General features: G+C 33.7%; 1 protein-coding gene across 2 annotated transcripts in view; it reads left to right on the forward strand.

Annotated features, from left to right (window-relative positions):
- The first annotated feature begins 13,752 nt into the window (after positions 1–13,752).
- Positions 13,753–15,936, forward strand: part of LOC21408781 (RNA polymerase sigma factor sigC) — a 4,433-nt gene continuing 2,249 nt past the window's right edge. Inside the window, exons 1-4 of one of the 2 annotated variants that reach the window (XM_024167180.1) lie at positions 13,753–14,003; positions 14,916–15,079; positions 15,217–15,729; positions 15,820–15,936. The exon at positions 15,820–15,936 is cut by the window's right edge and continues 147 nt beyond it. In XM_024167180.1, coding sequence (XP_024022948.1) covers positions 13,901–14,003; positions 14,916–15,079; positions 15,217–15,729; positions 15,820–15,936 — 897 coding nt within the window. In that variant the 5' untranslated portion in view covers positions 13,753–13,900. The remainder of the gene's footprint in view (positions 14,004–14,915; positions 15,080–15,216; positions 15,730–15,819) is intronic. The other variant, XM_024167181.1, reaches the window with a different exon arrangement.

Genomic DNA, 15,936 nt, shown 5'->3' on the forward strand with positions numbered 1-15,936 from the left:
TAGTAAATAAAATTAAAATAGAAATTAAAAGAAAAGAGTGGGGGTTTGGTTGGGTTTGGGTTTGGGGGTCCGCGTTTTGGTGAGCGGTGGTCGGCGGCTGAGCCCCGGCGGGCCATGGTTCCAGAAGAACCCGCGACCATATGCCGTTGACGCTGACCTGCCTAAAAATGATATTTTGACTTTTCTTAACGAAAAGAAAAATGGAAAGAGAAAGAGATATTAACATTAACATTTAGGCCTCGTTCACTTAGTGGATTCGAATTTTTAATTTGAACTGATATGTGATATTTTTTTAGAGTTTTTTATTGTAATAAAAAATTTTGATGTGACATTTTCTGAGAGCTTTTAACTGTAGAAATCTAAAACTGAAAATTCGAATTAGTGAAATGAACGAGGCTTCAGACTTGTTCATTTTATCGATTTGAATTTAGAATTTGAGTTTTGCTACAATAAAAAGCTTTCAGAGAGTTTTGCTACAATAAAAAACTTTCAGAAACAGTCACATCTAATTTTTTTTGTTACAGTAAAAAATTCTCACATAAAATTACATCTCAACTCGAATCCGCAAACTAAACGGACCCGTGTAAGAATTAACCCCAAACCCGACCTGAACTGACCATACTTGAGTTCTTCAATTTTTTTTAGTTCCAAATAGTGTTAACCTGTAATTTACGGACAAGGGCGCTCGCCAGGCCTCCAAGACCCGATTATACACCCACCCGGCCAAAATGCACAATTAATGTCGTTCTTAAAAAAAACCCCTAGGTCCCCTCTCTCTTCTTCTCTCATTTTGGTGCCGCTCTCCTTGAAACCTCGCCTTTGCTTTGCTCCATTCCTCTATTCCTCACCTCTGTCTGCTCCATTCCTCTGTTCCTCGCCTCTGCTTTGTTCCTCTGCTCCTTCTCGCCGTTATTCTTCTTTTTTCACTGCTCTCTTTCTTGACTTGCCTCTGCTCTGCTCCATTCCTCGCCTCGCCTCTGCTCTGTTATGTTCCTTCGTTCCTCGCCTCGCCTCTGCTCCGTTCCTCTGCTCCTTCTCATTGTCATTCCTCTTCTTTTGCTGCTCTCCTTCTCGCCTCGCCTCTGCTTTGCTCTGTTCCTCGCCTCGTCTATGCTCCGTTCCTCACCTCGCCTCTGCTCCTTCTCACCACCGTTCCTCTTCTTCTTCTCACAGAATCCCTTGCTGTAGAAGGTTAGAAATAGAGGCTCTACTCTCACACTCTCCCTCTCTCATTTTCTTTTTTTTTTTTGTTTTACTTTTGATATTGGATCGAAGTTGCTCATAATGTTCAATGTTATGTTTATTTTTGTGATTTTTATGGTGATTTTCTATTGTAATCGGTTTTTCTAGATTTTTGGTGATTATTATGGTGATTATTAAGTTAATGTTTGTATATATTTTATTGTAATCGGTGATTAAGTTTTTATTTGATGATTATTAAGTTAATGTTTGTATATCTTATATTGTAATTGGTGATTAAGTTTTTATTTGGTGATTATTATGGCGATTTTCTATTGTAATCGGTTTTTCTAGATTTTTGGTGATTATTATGGTGATTATTAAGTTAATGTTTGTATATCTTCTATTGTAATCGGTGATTAAATTTTTATTTGGTGATTATTAAGTTAATGTTTGCATATCTTCTATTGTAATCGGTGATTAAGTTTTTATTTGGTGATTATTATGGCGATTTTCTAGATTTTTAGTTATGTAGTTGATGTTTTCGGTTTAGCTATGTAGATTTTTTATTTCTTCTAGATTTTTTCTAGTTGATTTCTCTTGCAATCGGTAATATTGTGTGTTAAGCTATATATATTTTTGGTTAGAGAACTAGTTGATGGCTTGATGGTATATAGTTACTTTTTTTTTTTTAATTTTTGTGCTAGATGGAAAATTTTATCATTAACTCCTCTACAACAACCCAAATTTCTGAAAGCACTATTAAGTCCCCTGCTAAAACAGAAGCTGGGCAGACCAAAGAACCCAGTGCCATGCTCACTCCCATACCTACTTCTACTCCTAAGCCTATTTTGGTTAGTGATAAAGAGGATGGAGACAATAAAAAGATGAAGAGGTCACAAAAAAAATTCTTTTGTTTGGGATCATTTCAAAATCATAAAGGGTGAGGATCCAAATAAGCCTAGGTATAAGCGTATCTATTGTAGGGCTCAATGTGCATGTGATAGTATGAGACATTGGACTAGTACTATGAAGGTTCACATAGAAAAGTAATGCAAGAAATACCCATATAGGATCCAAGACATAAAACAAAAAATTTTGAGTTTCCAAACCAGCACCGAAACCGGCAGTAATCTTGTTGCTATAGGCTTTAACAAGAAGAATTGTAGAAAAGCTTTAGCAAAAATGGTGATTGTAGATTAGCTTTCATTTAAGTTTGTTGAAGGTGAAAAGTTTAAGAATTTTTGTCAAGTGATGTAGCCTAAATTCACTATCCCCTCCCGTGTTACCATTGCCAAAGACATTTACCAACTTTTTTTAACAGAGAGGAAGAAACTAAGAGATTAATTTAGTAAAGGCAGCCAAATGATATGTCTAACAACTGATTGTTGGACATCTTTGCAAAATATTAGTTATTTGTGTCTAACTGCACACTACATTGATAGTGAGTGGACTTTACAAAAAAGGATTATAAACTTTTGTCAAATTCCAAGCTACAAGGGAGAGAGTGTTTGTAAAGTCATTGAATCATGTTTGCATGCTTGGGCTATTGAGAGAGTCTTCAATATGAGTGTTGATAATGCCTTTTCCAATGACTCCATGATTACCTACTTGAGAATGAAGATTAAGGGGTGGAAAGGCGTTACTTTTGGTAGGAAATTTATGCATATTAGATGTTGTGCCCATATAGTGAACTTGATTGTCAATGAAGGTTTAAAAGACCTACGTCATTCCATTGTTGTCATTCGTAACGCCGTGAGTTATGTGAGGTCTTCTACGATTAGGTTGTTGAAAATCAAGTCATGTGTGGAGCGGGAGAAAATTGAATACAAAGGTCTATTAGTCCTAGATGTCCCCACTAGATAGAACTTCACCTATATGATGCTAAATGCAGCCACTAAGTTTTAAAAAGCTTTCGAGAGGTATGAAGAGGAAGATGAAAAGTTTGTGTCTTATTTTCATGAAGAGGAGGGGAAAACAGAAGATTGGCCCACCACTTGATGATGATTGAGAGATTGCTAAGGTGTTTGTGAAATTCCTGAAGGCTTTTTATGACATAACTTTAAAGTTTAGTGGGACTTTAAATGTCACTTCAAATTCTTACTTTCATGAGCTTTGTGAGATGCAAAACCAGCTCTCTGAATTAAGCAAATAAGAAGATTCAACCATCTCATCCGTGTCTGTGAGTATGAAAAAGAAGTATGACAAGTATTGGGAGAATGTTGAGAATATTAATTGTCTTCTCTTTGTAGCTGTTGTACTTGATCTTAGGTACGAAATGGATTGTTTGACATATTGTTTCTCTTCGGTGTATGATTCTTACACTTCTAAACATTATCAAAGAATGTGAAGGATACTTTGTATCGACTGTTTGACTTTCATAGTGGGGACAATGTTGAATTTGTGGCTAATTACAGTGGCGGGGCAGCGGCAACGTCAAGTACAAAGGAGGCAAAAATTGATGAACAAGGAAAATGATGTTTGTGGACCTCCTTTGTTAAGAAAGTGAAAGAGAAGAATGTGAATGAGTACAAAAATGAGGTGGACAGATACTTGACAAACCCCATGGAGGACCTAACTCTATTAAACTTTGCTATTTTAGTTTGGTGGAAGAATAATGCAACTAAGTACAAGGTTCTCTCACTGGTTGCAAGAGACATTCTTGTCATTCATGTTTCAACAGTAGCCTCGAAATATGCTTTTAGTACCGGATGATGCATCCTCGATCCCTTTAGGAGTTCATTAAGCCCCAAGATGGCGGAGGCATTGATTTGTTCACAAAATTTGATGCGTAATCGTGAGCACATCAATCTTAGTGACTACATGGAAGATGTTAATGAATATGAAGATATTGAGTCAGGTAATGTTTTCAAGCTATGTATTTCATCTCCTTGTTGTTTATTTTGTTGTCCAAAATCTGATCCTCATACTTTGTTTTTTTTTTTAATGTTTTCCTTTCAAGGTTTGGCGACTTTTGTTCCAACACATGATGGGCAAGCTGGAAATGGAGGTACCAATGCTATCGTTCTGGAGTAAACTCTAGGAATTTCAGTTGCTTTTGGTGTTGAATTCATTGTTTTTTTTTATTTTGACTTGTACTGTTTGGTATGGACTAAAATTCTTTTTTGGTTGTAGCCTGTATGGACTATGGACTATTTGTTACACTTTTTTATTACTTATCTTAGTTATTAGGATTATTGGACTTTTTAATTGCTGGACTCTCTTTCAAAATGTTTACCAATAGATATGTATGTGAAATCTTTTATTTGCTTAACTTTCTTTCAAAATCTTTAATTGCCGGACTCTCTTTCAAATTGTTTGTCATGGCAAATCTTGGTTTACCCGTGGAAAAGCAACAAAGAATCAGTAAATTTGGAGTTGCTTTACCCGAAGTAACCCGGCCGAGCCGAGGTAACCAAATGGTGTATGATTCTGGGAGCAAGTAACCTGTTGCGGCCCACAGTTTTCTCAGCTCGATTTTTGCAGGCCGGCCCAAATCTTACCAAAAAAACTAACCCTACCCGGCCGAATTTCACCTTTATTGACATTTTTGGATTGATAATTCATCGCAAATATGACATAAAAGAACTAATGAGCATTATTTTTTATTAAGGAATTATGAATAATGCTAGAGATACTAACTCAAATTTCAATTTTTATGTACCAATTTACGTGGCAGTGAGTTGTCATGATTTGGTAAATGTAATTTTTTATCATTAATTGACATGACAATATTTTAAACACCTACTAACAGAAAAATAGCAACTCATATATCACATAAGTTGGTACATAAATATTGAGATTTGAGTTAGTGTCCGTATTATTCAAGAATTATAATGAGCATTCTATTATATTAGTTCATGAACTTTTACTTTTAATTAAAAATCTAAAATTTATGGTTTGTTCAAAAATTTGAACGTAAAGTTTGAAAAAAATTCTAATTTTTATGAGAAAAATCATTGTAACGGGAATGTTTAAATTGTGTTTCAAACTGCAATTATGGTCTATCTGGTTCACACGTTTATAATCTTGAATTCAAATTTTGTGAAAAAAAATCATTGGCGGTAACTTTTTTATTCAAATTTTTTACGAGGAAAAAGTACTGTAACAGAATTAGAACCATAAATTCAAACGCGTGAAATAAATCGATCCTAAAGGACACTTTATTTTAATTATTTTGGTCACACCAAAAAGACAAAAAAGACTCAAGCCAAGGCAAACCGCAAAGTAGGGCTGTAAGAAATCACCCCAAACCCGACGAACCCGACCGAGCCGAGCCGATCCTACTCAAAAATCAGGGATTTTCAATTTTTAATTTAATTTTCAGTTTTAATTATGCCCAACCCGCACTGTGCGGGTAGGGGCACGGGTGGGGTCCATGAACCTGAAGTACCCCCGACCCGGCCGAACCTGATGAAAAAGCAGGTAAAAAAAAAGCCCAGCCTTAAGCCCAACCCTAATGGGTGCGTTTGGAATTGTTTCCAAAATGATTTTGTTTTCTGTGTGAAAATAGAAAATGAAAACGTTTTCATTTTCATTTTGGAATTATTTCTGAAATGCGTTTGGTAGTTTTATTCATAGATTGATTTCAGTTTTAAAAAAAACTGAAACTGCGTTTGGTGGTTTAATTTTTGAAAACATGAAATAATATTTAAATTAATAATATATTGAATAAATAATAATATTAAATATATTAAATAAATATTATTATTAAATATATTAAATAATAATATATTAAATAAATATTATTATTAAATATATTAAATAAGTATATTAATATAACATTATATATATATATATATGTTAGTCGGAGAAGAGCGACGGTGGGTGTTCGCCGGATCTCCCGCCTCTTCTTCGGCTGGAGAAGAGAGAGAAGAAAAGAAAAAAAAAACTGAAATCCGTTTTCAGCTGAAAACGAAAACGCGAAAATGAAAACGGATTTTTTTCGTTTTCAGTTTTTCACAAAAAGACAAAAACGTTTTTGTTTTTGTTTTCTAACACAAATTCCACCAAACATATTTTTCATTTCTGTTTTCAGTTTTTTACCTCGAAAAATGTGAGAAATGAAAACAAAAACGCTAACAAACAGGCCCAATGTTTCTCACTTTCTCTCTCTCTCATTTTCATTTTGCTTGCGCCGTAACCCGTAGCCGCTCCTAGACGGGTCCTTTTGAAAAATAGGCTTAAAATGTGTAATGTGTTTAATGAGTAGGCTCCAAAATAGAAAGTTTCAATGAGTGGGCCTCTCATTAAATGAAAAAATGTGTATTCTCTAAATGCCCTTCTCCTTTTCTCTCAAATTAAAAGAAGAAACGTTTGAAAAGGAGGAGCTAAATCCCCTCCTTCGCTGGGCAATCACGAGGAAACGTTGCCGGCCAAAGTTCACCGGCGGTGCCGCCTTTCACCGCCAGAGAATGCCCCTACCTCTGGTATTCTCTCAAATCTTGTATTTTTTATGCTTAATTCATTGTTTGAATGCTGGGTAATCGTGGTCTGGTATTTTATTTGAAAAACCAACAAGAATCATGCTATTTCATGGCCTCTTCGGAGTTGAGTAATCTGTAAAATTGAAGAAACTCACGTCTGTCATTTCTTTCCGTTCTGACTGGTGGGAACGGTAAGAAACCTGAGTCCGGTTAGAAAGTTCTTACTAGTGTGCCCTGTAAGAAAATTGCCAACTGATCTTTCCAATAAGAAAGATCTGATCGGGCATAATTTTGTCTCTCTTCAAGGTGATCCGTCGTTTTTCTCTCCTCATTTAAAGGATATTTTGATCATTCACTCTTATCCTAAAAATAAAAAAAATTAAAATTAAAATTTCATTTATAACGGGTATATAAATTAAATGGGCGTACATTTGGGACCTATTGACTTAAAAAATCCCTCCTGGACCCCTATCTCTCAGACTTTCCTCACTTTCCCTCTCTCAATTCCTTCTCTCTCTTTAATCTTCTCTCAGAAACCCTAAAACCCCTCACTTCCACCGCCGTTCCTCCGTCCTCGGCTCCTCGCAATCCTCAGGCTCAGATCAAATAGCAATTCTTCTTCTTCGTATGTTCTTTTGTGTGTTCTTTTGTGTTCACTTTTGTTTAAATAACACTTATTCTTCTTCTTCTTCTCACACCCTTCGAATTGTCAGGACTCGGGAAGATTGAAAAAGACAGCGACTTAGGAAGATCGAAGAAGAAGAGCTAAAGATTAGTTTTTATTTTCGTATTTGAACTATTGGTTTCTCTTTCTCATTTTTCTGGTTTCTATTGGTTTCTCTTTCGTATTTTGATGGGGGAAACCTCGTCTAAATTCTTGAATGGTTTTATTCACCATCCTGCATATATATATATTGTTTTTTTTCAGCTTGATAGTTTGTTAAGTTCTGCATATATCTCAGCAGCCCAACGAAATGATCACAGCCCACAGGCCCAACTGCCCAACTTTTAGGCCCAAACCGACCAACCCGTGCAACCCGGTAAACTGAGCCTACCCGAGATAATCCAAAGGGTTACGGGTTTTTGGGCTCAAGGGAGTGTTGCGGCCCAAATTTTCCTCAACCCTACTTGTGCGGCTCAGCTCAATTTTACGCCTAAATCTGAGCCTACCCGATCGAGTTACACCCTTATCACAAATAAACAAATAAGGACAAAAGTGAAAATTTAAAATATTAAACATCAAAAATACTATAATACCCCTAACCAGAAGGGGAAGGAGGAATTGTCAAAGGGCAAATCTAGAAATTCACCGTTCATTTACTGTACAATGAATAATAATTTCTCTCATCTCTTTTAGTATATATTATAATTTGTTAAAATTAAAAGTTCATAGATTAAAAAGTGAATCAAGAATACTAATAATTGAATACTACTAATTCTTATTAATAATTAATAATAAAACTTAGATTAGATCAAAGATCAAATAAGGCTTTGTATTTGTAAAATATATAATTTGCTTCTAGTGCTGTGTTGGAAAGGAACCTATGCTCAGTTCCGGTTCTAGAAAGAAACCATGACGTAATCAACTGGACTTTTCTTATAATAATCTTAAATTCTAATACATCACCTAAAATATTATATGGCGAGGCGAGCTTAGAATAGTATGATTAACTGCGTTTTACTCGAGGATAAAAATATTGACATTAGTAAAAGTAATGGAATATAAAAAAATTATAGTAAATAGTGAAATTTTGATTTGAAGTTATAAGATTTTTTATATATGAAAATTCAATAAATATTAAAAATATATATCTAAATAAACAACCGTCGAATGAAAAACTTTATAATACTAAATGGAAATCGCACCATCAAAAGCAAATCCTTTTAAGCACAAACATAATTAGAATTTTTGATTCAAGCAATAGTAATAGTAACTAGAAGACAAAGATAACTTATTCATCTTATAAAATATTGGCAAAATAAAAAATTTTAATGCATCTAACAACAAATTTTTTAAAATCTTTTAATACTTTGGGAAATTTTGTAGAAAATATATTACAACCAACTTCACCCACATTGCGAATTGGACTCGTGTTTTTTTTTATGTTTTTACAGAAATTTTTCTAGAAGTTTAATTTTTTTATTACCCAAAAGCTAACTTTAAAAATTTTAGGGCCCGTTTATAATGTATCATCAAATCATAATTTTTTTAATTTTGACGTTTAAAATTTAAATTTTTTATAAAAAAAATATTATATTTAAATTAATAATTTAAATTTGAGTATATAAAATAAATAGCTTTAAGATAATCCCAGTTGGGATGTGCTTTTGTCATGGAGACTATGGAACACTTCTTTTTCTTTTTTCCTTTTATCACGTTCACGAGTTAGATTATTTGACTAATATATACTTGTTTATAAATAAATAGCACGAGCCACAAGAGTTTTTTTTTTTTTTTTTTTTTTTTTTCGTCCATTTTGTTTCAAGTATTTCTAGATGCTTCATTGTTCAAGTAAAGAATCACTTCTATGTCGTCTAGTCCTACAAGTAAAGAAACTGTTTTTTGACAATTTGAAAATTAAAAGTATGCTTGTGGACGTCAGGTCTTAGAATACAACGTTACCCTAGAGAATGGTCCAAATTATATGGGAGTCTCTTTTTCTTTTTCTTTTTTTTTTGAACTTTGCCAACAAAATAAAAAGAAATTTGAAAAATACAAAAGGGCATCGGAAGCTCTGAAGTCTGACCAAGCTTCCGAACTGAACCAAATAGATTCTTCTGCCACAACCATTGACAATTTTTTCATATCACCTTCTTATGGGGTCGAAAGTTTTTGGCCTGTGCATTCTAATGCGGTAATGCCTTTCTTTCTGGACTCAAAAGGAAATCCCAAAATAATTAAAAAAAGAGAGAATTTTTGTAGTATTTTCTTTTTTTTAACATTGATATTTTTTATTTATCAACTATCGAATCTGTATTATTTTTTTAATTTAATTTAACTTTTGATTATATTTAATTTAAATTTAACGGTTGAAAAAAAATACTGGTGTTTATAAAAAATGAAGAACACTAAAAAAAATCTTTAAAAAAAATTCTGGGTGTCAATAAAGTTTAGGCAAGGGACACTGCCCATGGCAAAATGGTAAATAAGCCTACAAACTTCTGGTCTCTCTTTTTGGTAGGAAAAAAAATACAAATTCTATCATTAAGAATGTATAAGTTTAAACTTTTACTTTTTATTCTTGATAAATATCTTTTTTATTAGTATAATTATTTGACTAAAAGATTATGAATTAAAAATAAAATATAAAAATTTTGACTCATACATTTTAAAGGGTAAGATTATCCTTCGATAGGGAGAACCCGACTAGTACAAAGGATTGTGTATACTCTTTCTAGTAAATAGCATAATCTTAAAGTTCTAATTTGTTTTTCTTTTTTTACCCTTATTTTTAAGAATCTAGATCTCTATCCCATTTTTCAGTATTGGTAATTGTCCCTTCAATTAAATTTTGATGCTTTGTAGATTACTTAAAATATTTTTAGTATTTTTTTTTCTATTTATGTGGTTAGATTTTTAAATTTAGATAATATGGTAATATGTCTGTATGGACAACCATCGAGACATGACAATAAAGACAATGGGCGCGTTTAGAACTCGTTCTAAAATGATTTTATTTTTTGTATAAAAATGAAAATGAAAATGTTTTCATTTTCAAGTAGGAATCATTTCTGAAAATGTGTTTGGTAGTTTTATTCAAAAATTATTTTCAGTCTAAAAAAAATTGAAACTGCGTTTGGTGGTTTCATTTTTATAAACATGTAATAGTTTTTAAAATATAATATATTAAACTCCTCCTCAGTTTGTCCCTTTTCAAAATTGTCGTTTCGTCAATTTATTGTCGTTTGTCCCCTTTCAAAATTGTCGTTTCATCAAGTTATTGTCGTTTTCTCCTGCGAACTCTTCTCCTTCAATGGATTTCTTCAAGTCCGTCTTCACTGACGAATCCTTGGAGCCCTCCGACTCCGACGAGCCTCAAAACGACGACGCTCCCGCCTACCGCAAGGATCTCGACGAGTTTGGCTCCGGCATGAGGATGGAAACGGCGGTGATCCGCAACGCCTCCTCATGCGCCGTCAAGGACCTCCCGGCATCGCTTGATATCAGCGCCACCGTCACTCAGGAGTCGCTCGAATCGGTCGGCCAAGCGATCGACGACATCAGAAGCTCCGTTTGGAAATCGACGGCCGAGATCATTTCTCAAGGCAAGCATTCGCTTTTGGCCGTCGCCGATGAAGACTCTGACGCTTTTGGCTGGCCGAGACAACTTGTTCCGAATAGTGTTGATCATGAGAAAAATGTTCAGATTTGGTGAGGTTCGAGGAAATAGTGAAGAGAAAATGAAAACAGGAAAAGAAAAACGACTCAAATTTGTTTTCAGAAATTGAGTGATTTTGTGAGAAAATGCCAAAAAGGTTTTCAGTTTTGTTTTTGGTTGAAGATTGCTGCAAACGCAATTCTAAACTTATTTCTATTTTTTTCTCTTCGAAAAATGTGAAAAACGTTTTCAGAATGGATTCCAAACATGCACAATAGATCTAGACTTTATTTTAAATTAGTACTAACAGTTAAACCCCTGTCCTCAAAAAGAAATACCTCGTTCATTTTAACGATTTGAGTTTTTAATTTTAGTGGCACAATAGATCTAGACTTTATTTTAAATTAGTACTAACAGTTAAACCCCTGTCCCCAAAAAGAAATACCTCGTTCATTTTAACGATTTGAGTTTTTAATTTTAGTTATACTACAGTTAAAAGTTCTTAGAAAAAGTCACTTTTAACTTTTTTTTGTTGCAGTTAAAAACTATCACATACCCTTTTTATTCGTTAATTCAAATTTTTAATTCGAGTTAAGATGTGATTTTATGTGAGAGTTTTTTATTGTAATAAAAAAATTGAATGTGATTATTTTTAAGAGTTTTTTACTGTAATAAAACTCGAATTGATAAAATAAACGGGATAAAAGTCACCTCTCAACTCGAATTAAAAATTTAAATTAATTTACTGAACGAGACCAAAATTCTCTCTCTTCCTCTCTCATCGCTTGCTCTCTCCCACGTAGCTAACAACATTAGGCTCCTCAATCTACGGTGCCGACACCGACACTGTCGTTTCGGTATTCTGGCGTCGCGAGCTCCGATTATGTTGTCGCAGGCTTCACAATTTTTGGCCTCGAGCGGAGAGAGACAATGGTGGGTGATTGGAGGCGGTCAGAGGAGTTGTAGAGAGAAAGTTTAGGGGAATAGAGTCAGAGAGGGTTAATGGCATTTTGAGTTTATTAGCCTGTGAAATGGAAATAGATGTTGGCGAGCAGTTCGTAGAGGAGAGAGAAAGGAAGAGGGAAGAAAGAGAGTGTGTAATTGTAGGGGTATTTTTAGAATATTGATTTTTTTTATATTTTAAAATATGCTATTAATTCCCATTCCACTGTATTTTTATTATCAACTACAATTATGTTATTTGTCTCATTCTCTCTTTATTATTTTAAAGCAATCATGCATAAGTTAACTAGATGATATGAATTTTAAAATGAATTCATTTCATTCCGTGAACTTAAAATCATTTAATACACCTCTTTAAATTAATATAATTTCATAAATTCTTTTAAATTAATGTGAATTCATAAATTCCCCTTGAATTATTCTTGATCTTGTTTGAGGTTGAAAAATCAAGAGACAAGTTGAAATAAATCTAAGAGACAAATTCACATAAAATCAATAATTTGAGTAACAAAATGACTTAAAATAATTGTTCAAGAGACATTTATAAAGAGTAAATTACATTGTACTTGAAACATATTTTTTACATAATGGACTCCATACTTTTAATTTTATTCAAATATATAATGCACTTTAAAATCAATAATTGAGATAGAATAACCAACGAATGTTATAGCAAATTGATGATTTAAGACACAAGATTCTCATATGAAAGGTAAAGAGCACTATTTTTTAAATCTTGTAACATGTAAATCTTGTGTCTCAAATAAAGCTGTAAGTTTATGCCGGATTAAATGTGTCGCCCTGAAGCCCGTCACTATTGGCTCAGGCCTAGTTGGGGGTTAGTCCGATAATTTTGGCCCAAAAGTATTTTTAGGATGGGTCGGCCACGCCCGAAGTGTATTTTTTAATTTTATTTTTTAAAATTTACCTAAGAAATATTTGGGCTAGCCATAGCTTGCCATCTTTAGGGTCAGATTGGGCCAACATTCTTTTAAGGCGAGACCTGGCCGGCCCAAAAATCTCATTTGGCCGTCAAGCTTGAATTGAGTTGGGTGACCCAAACTTTCAACTCTAGTCTCGAACTATTAATTTCATAACACAATTAGTTGTTTAACTTTAATTGTAAAAAATTTTAAAATTTCAGATGCATTTTGTCAAAATAAAAAGTTTAGAGTTCATTATTAAAAAAAAAGTGAATATTTACGATGCAACAGTACACTCTTATGAAATTACAAATAGTGGGAAGTCATAATTTGTTAGCATTATGACAGAGAGGTATTCTACGATTTTGTATAATCTAAGGATGAAATAAACCTTTTTAAAGTTTAGGGATATATTGCACTACAACATAAAATTTAGGGGCATCAATTAAATTAATCCACCCTAAAATTCACAAATAATAATAAAAGGACCAAAACAATTTTACATCTATGATCGGTTGGAATTCTAGTAATAATCATCATCAATTACAGACTCTCCTCAATTACTGAGACTCTAAATATTTAGAAGATGTTTGTTTTTTGTATTTATTTTTTATTTTGAATCATAATTCATAATTTTTTACAGTATTTTTTTTTAAAAAATACATATAAAATGAGTATAATTTTAAAATATAATTCTAAATATACTTTTTAAAAAAAATACATATAAAATGAGTATAATTTTAAAATATAATTCTAAATATATGAACCAAACGTCCACTTATCTTTTAGTCTTAATCTGTTGGGCAGAAGAGAGGAGGCCCAATATTAATAAAAATATATATATTTGTGGGGGAGAAAATACGAAAAACAAAAAACCTTATGGCTAAGACAAGACAAAGGTCAAAAAGTCGTTGAACCCCTTTTACAAGAGATGAAGAACCGGTGGTTGAGAGGTGACAATACCAACATAATCCAAGTGGGCAAAGTTTAGAAGCCATTTTAAAAACTCTCTCACGGTGTTCCAACCACATAAGGGTTTAATGGACTCTGTTTCTTCATCATCATCACTTCCTTTGCCCCAAACAAGACAATGGGTTTGGGTTTTAGGCTAAGTCTCAAGTGGGGCTTTCCTGTTCACTCTCATCTCCACACCAATTCTTATTCACCTTCCAAGTTCTTTTCAGCTTCTCCTGGTGAGTTCATTGGCTCTTATGGCTAAATTGGCATAGTAGTAGTTATGTTCCCCTTTTTTTTGTTGTCATTTTTGTTTTTGGTTTTAGTGCAATTGATTTAGCCATGTTAACTTATGAAACATATGAACAATTCATAATAAGTTGATATTTGTATTATATAGAAAATCTTTTGTGGTTGGATTATAACTTAGATGGCTATTCAAATTCGTGAACATTCAGAAAGCATTAGAGCGTGTTGATGTAAAGTGATTGTTACTAACCCATTAGTTTGAATTCATGTTTGATCATCACACTATGGACTAGCTAGTCTTTATAAGATTATTTGATTTTCTACAATGCATTGCCAAAGTGACTTGCTAAGGTCAAATTTTGAAATTTTGGCGATTTTATAGATAGGAAAATCACTATCCGATGAAGGTCTATTCTTCGGGGCTAAATTTGACACAATTTGGCACCAAGTAGCTATGTTTGACAACTTGATGTACTGACTCTTTTTCATATGAGGATTAGACCATTGTTGTTTTTAAATTATGTGAAAATTAAAAGTTTACTTTTCCAAAGCTTAAAATTAGACAAAAAGTAGATATAACCTCATGTTGGAGCACAAAATAGAACATATCAAATATACCATTTTTCCAATTTTTAGTGCCAAATATAGAATTGATATTGGCATTTGGAGATGGTTTAAGCTTAAAGAAGAATAAGATAAGTTAGATTTTTCATTTCCCTTCAAGTTTTTTTCTGAATTGTTTGAGAATGCATATTGTGGTTAACAACAGAAAGAAAAGGGAATAGCAAAATGGGTTACCAGGCAATATGCCATCATGACTACAAACATTGACATTCACTTGAGCTAGTGTATTTTCAGTTGCTTTTATCATATTTGTAATGTTCAACTTTAAAATGACACAGTTAGTGGCAAGGAGGCTTCTTTCAGCTCAGCAAGGCCGTCGTTTCTGTCCGTTATTTCGGAGGAGAGTGAGAGCTTTTGCAAAGATCCTCTTAAAGCTTGCACATTTTCTTCTGCATCTCCAGAAATCTTAGAGGATGGTTTATTAGAAATGGAAGAGATAAAGGTTTGTCATTGTTAATATACTTGCCCATAAGTTGTCTTTTATCTCAATTGTACTTGTTATGCTGGTCTTTTTAATTGAAGGACTTTGAAACTATCTTAGAATGGATAATTAACTAACATGATTGAAATGATTCGCAGATGTCTAATGAAGATGACATTTACATTTCAAGACGAGACGTAAACGCAAGCAAAGCAACACATTTGAGTTTACTAATGCAAAATCTTGGTGTTTTGGAGGAGAGTTTTGCTGATTCAGATGTGTTAAGGTTGGAAAGAGAGATTTTATTGCAGTTAGGCAGACTTGGAGCACTTAAGTTATTTAATACCTGTTTATCAAGAACCCTTGAAACCTCGAACCTTTTCGACTTATCTAACATACCCTCAGAGGATATTGGGAAGAAGAAGGTGGGAAGCAAAGTCGATCGTCGCACAAGCCAGACTATTATCCGAACTGGGAAAAGTGAGGAGAGAAAATCAAGGAAAAGAAGATTGGAAAATAACAGCAAACTTTCTTCTCGGTCACTGTCTTCGGACGCAATTTGGCAAGACCTTCATAAGTCTAGTGCTTCTTCTGTGAGAAGGGCAGTGAATTCTAGAAGCAGAAGGCGCGCGTGTGCAAAAAATGAGGCGGAGATGTCAACGGGCGTGAAGGTTGTGCTTATGTCCTGTACCTAAATTCTTTTAAAGCAAAGTCAAAATTCATGTTTAAGAAGGTCTTTACTAGTTTTAGCCTTATTACAGGTGGTTGCAAAGTTGGAGCAAATCAGAACAGCTCTGGAAAAGGAAACTGGAAGTGTTGCCAGCTTCAGTTGCTGGGCCGAAGCAGCAGGAGTTGACGAAAAGGCGCTTCAGCAGGGT

The sequence above is a fragment of the Morus notabilis genome, unplaced genomic scaffold, assembly GCF_000414095.1.
Source record: "Morus notabilis unplaced genomic scaffold, ASM41409v2 Scaffold467, whole genome shotgun sequence".
NCBI lineage: Eukaryota > Viridiplantae > Streptophyta > Magnoliopsida > Rosales > Moraceae > Morus > Morus notabilis.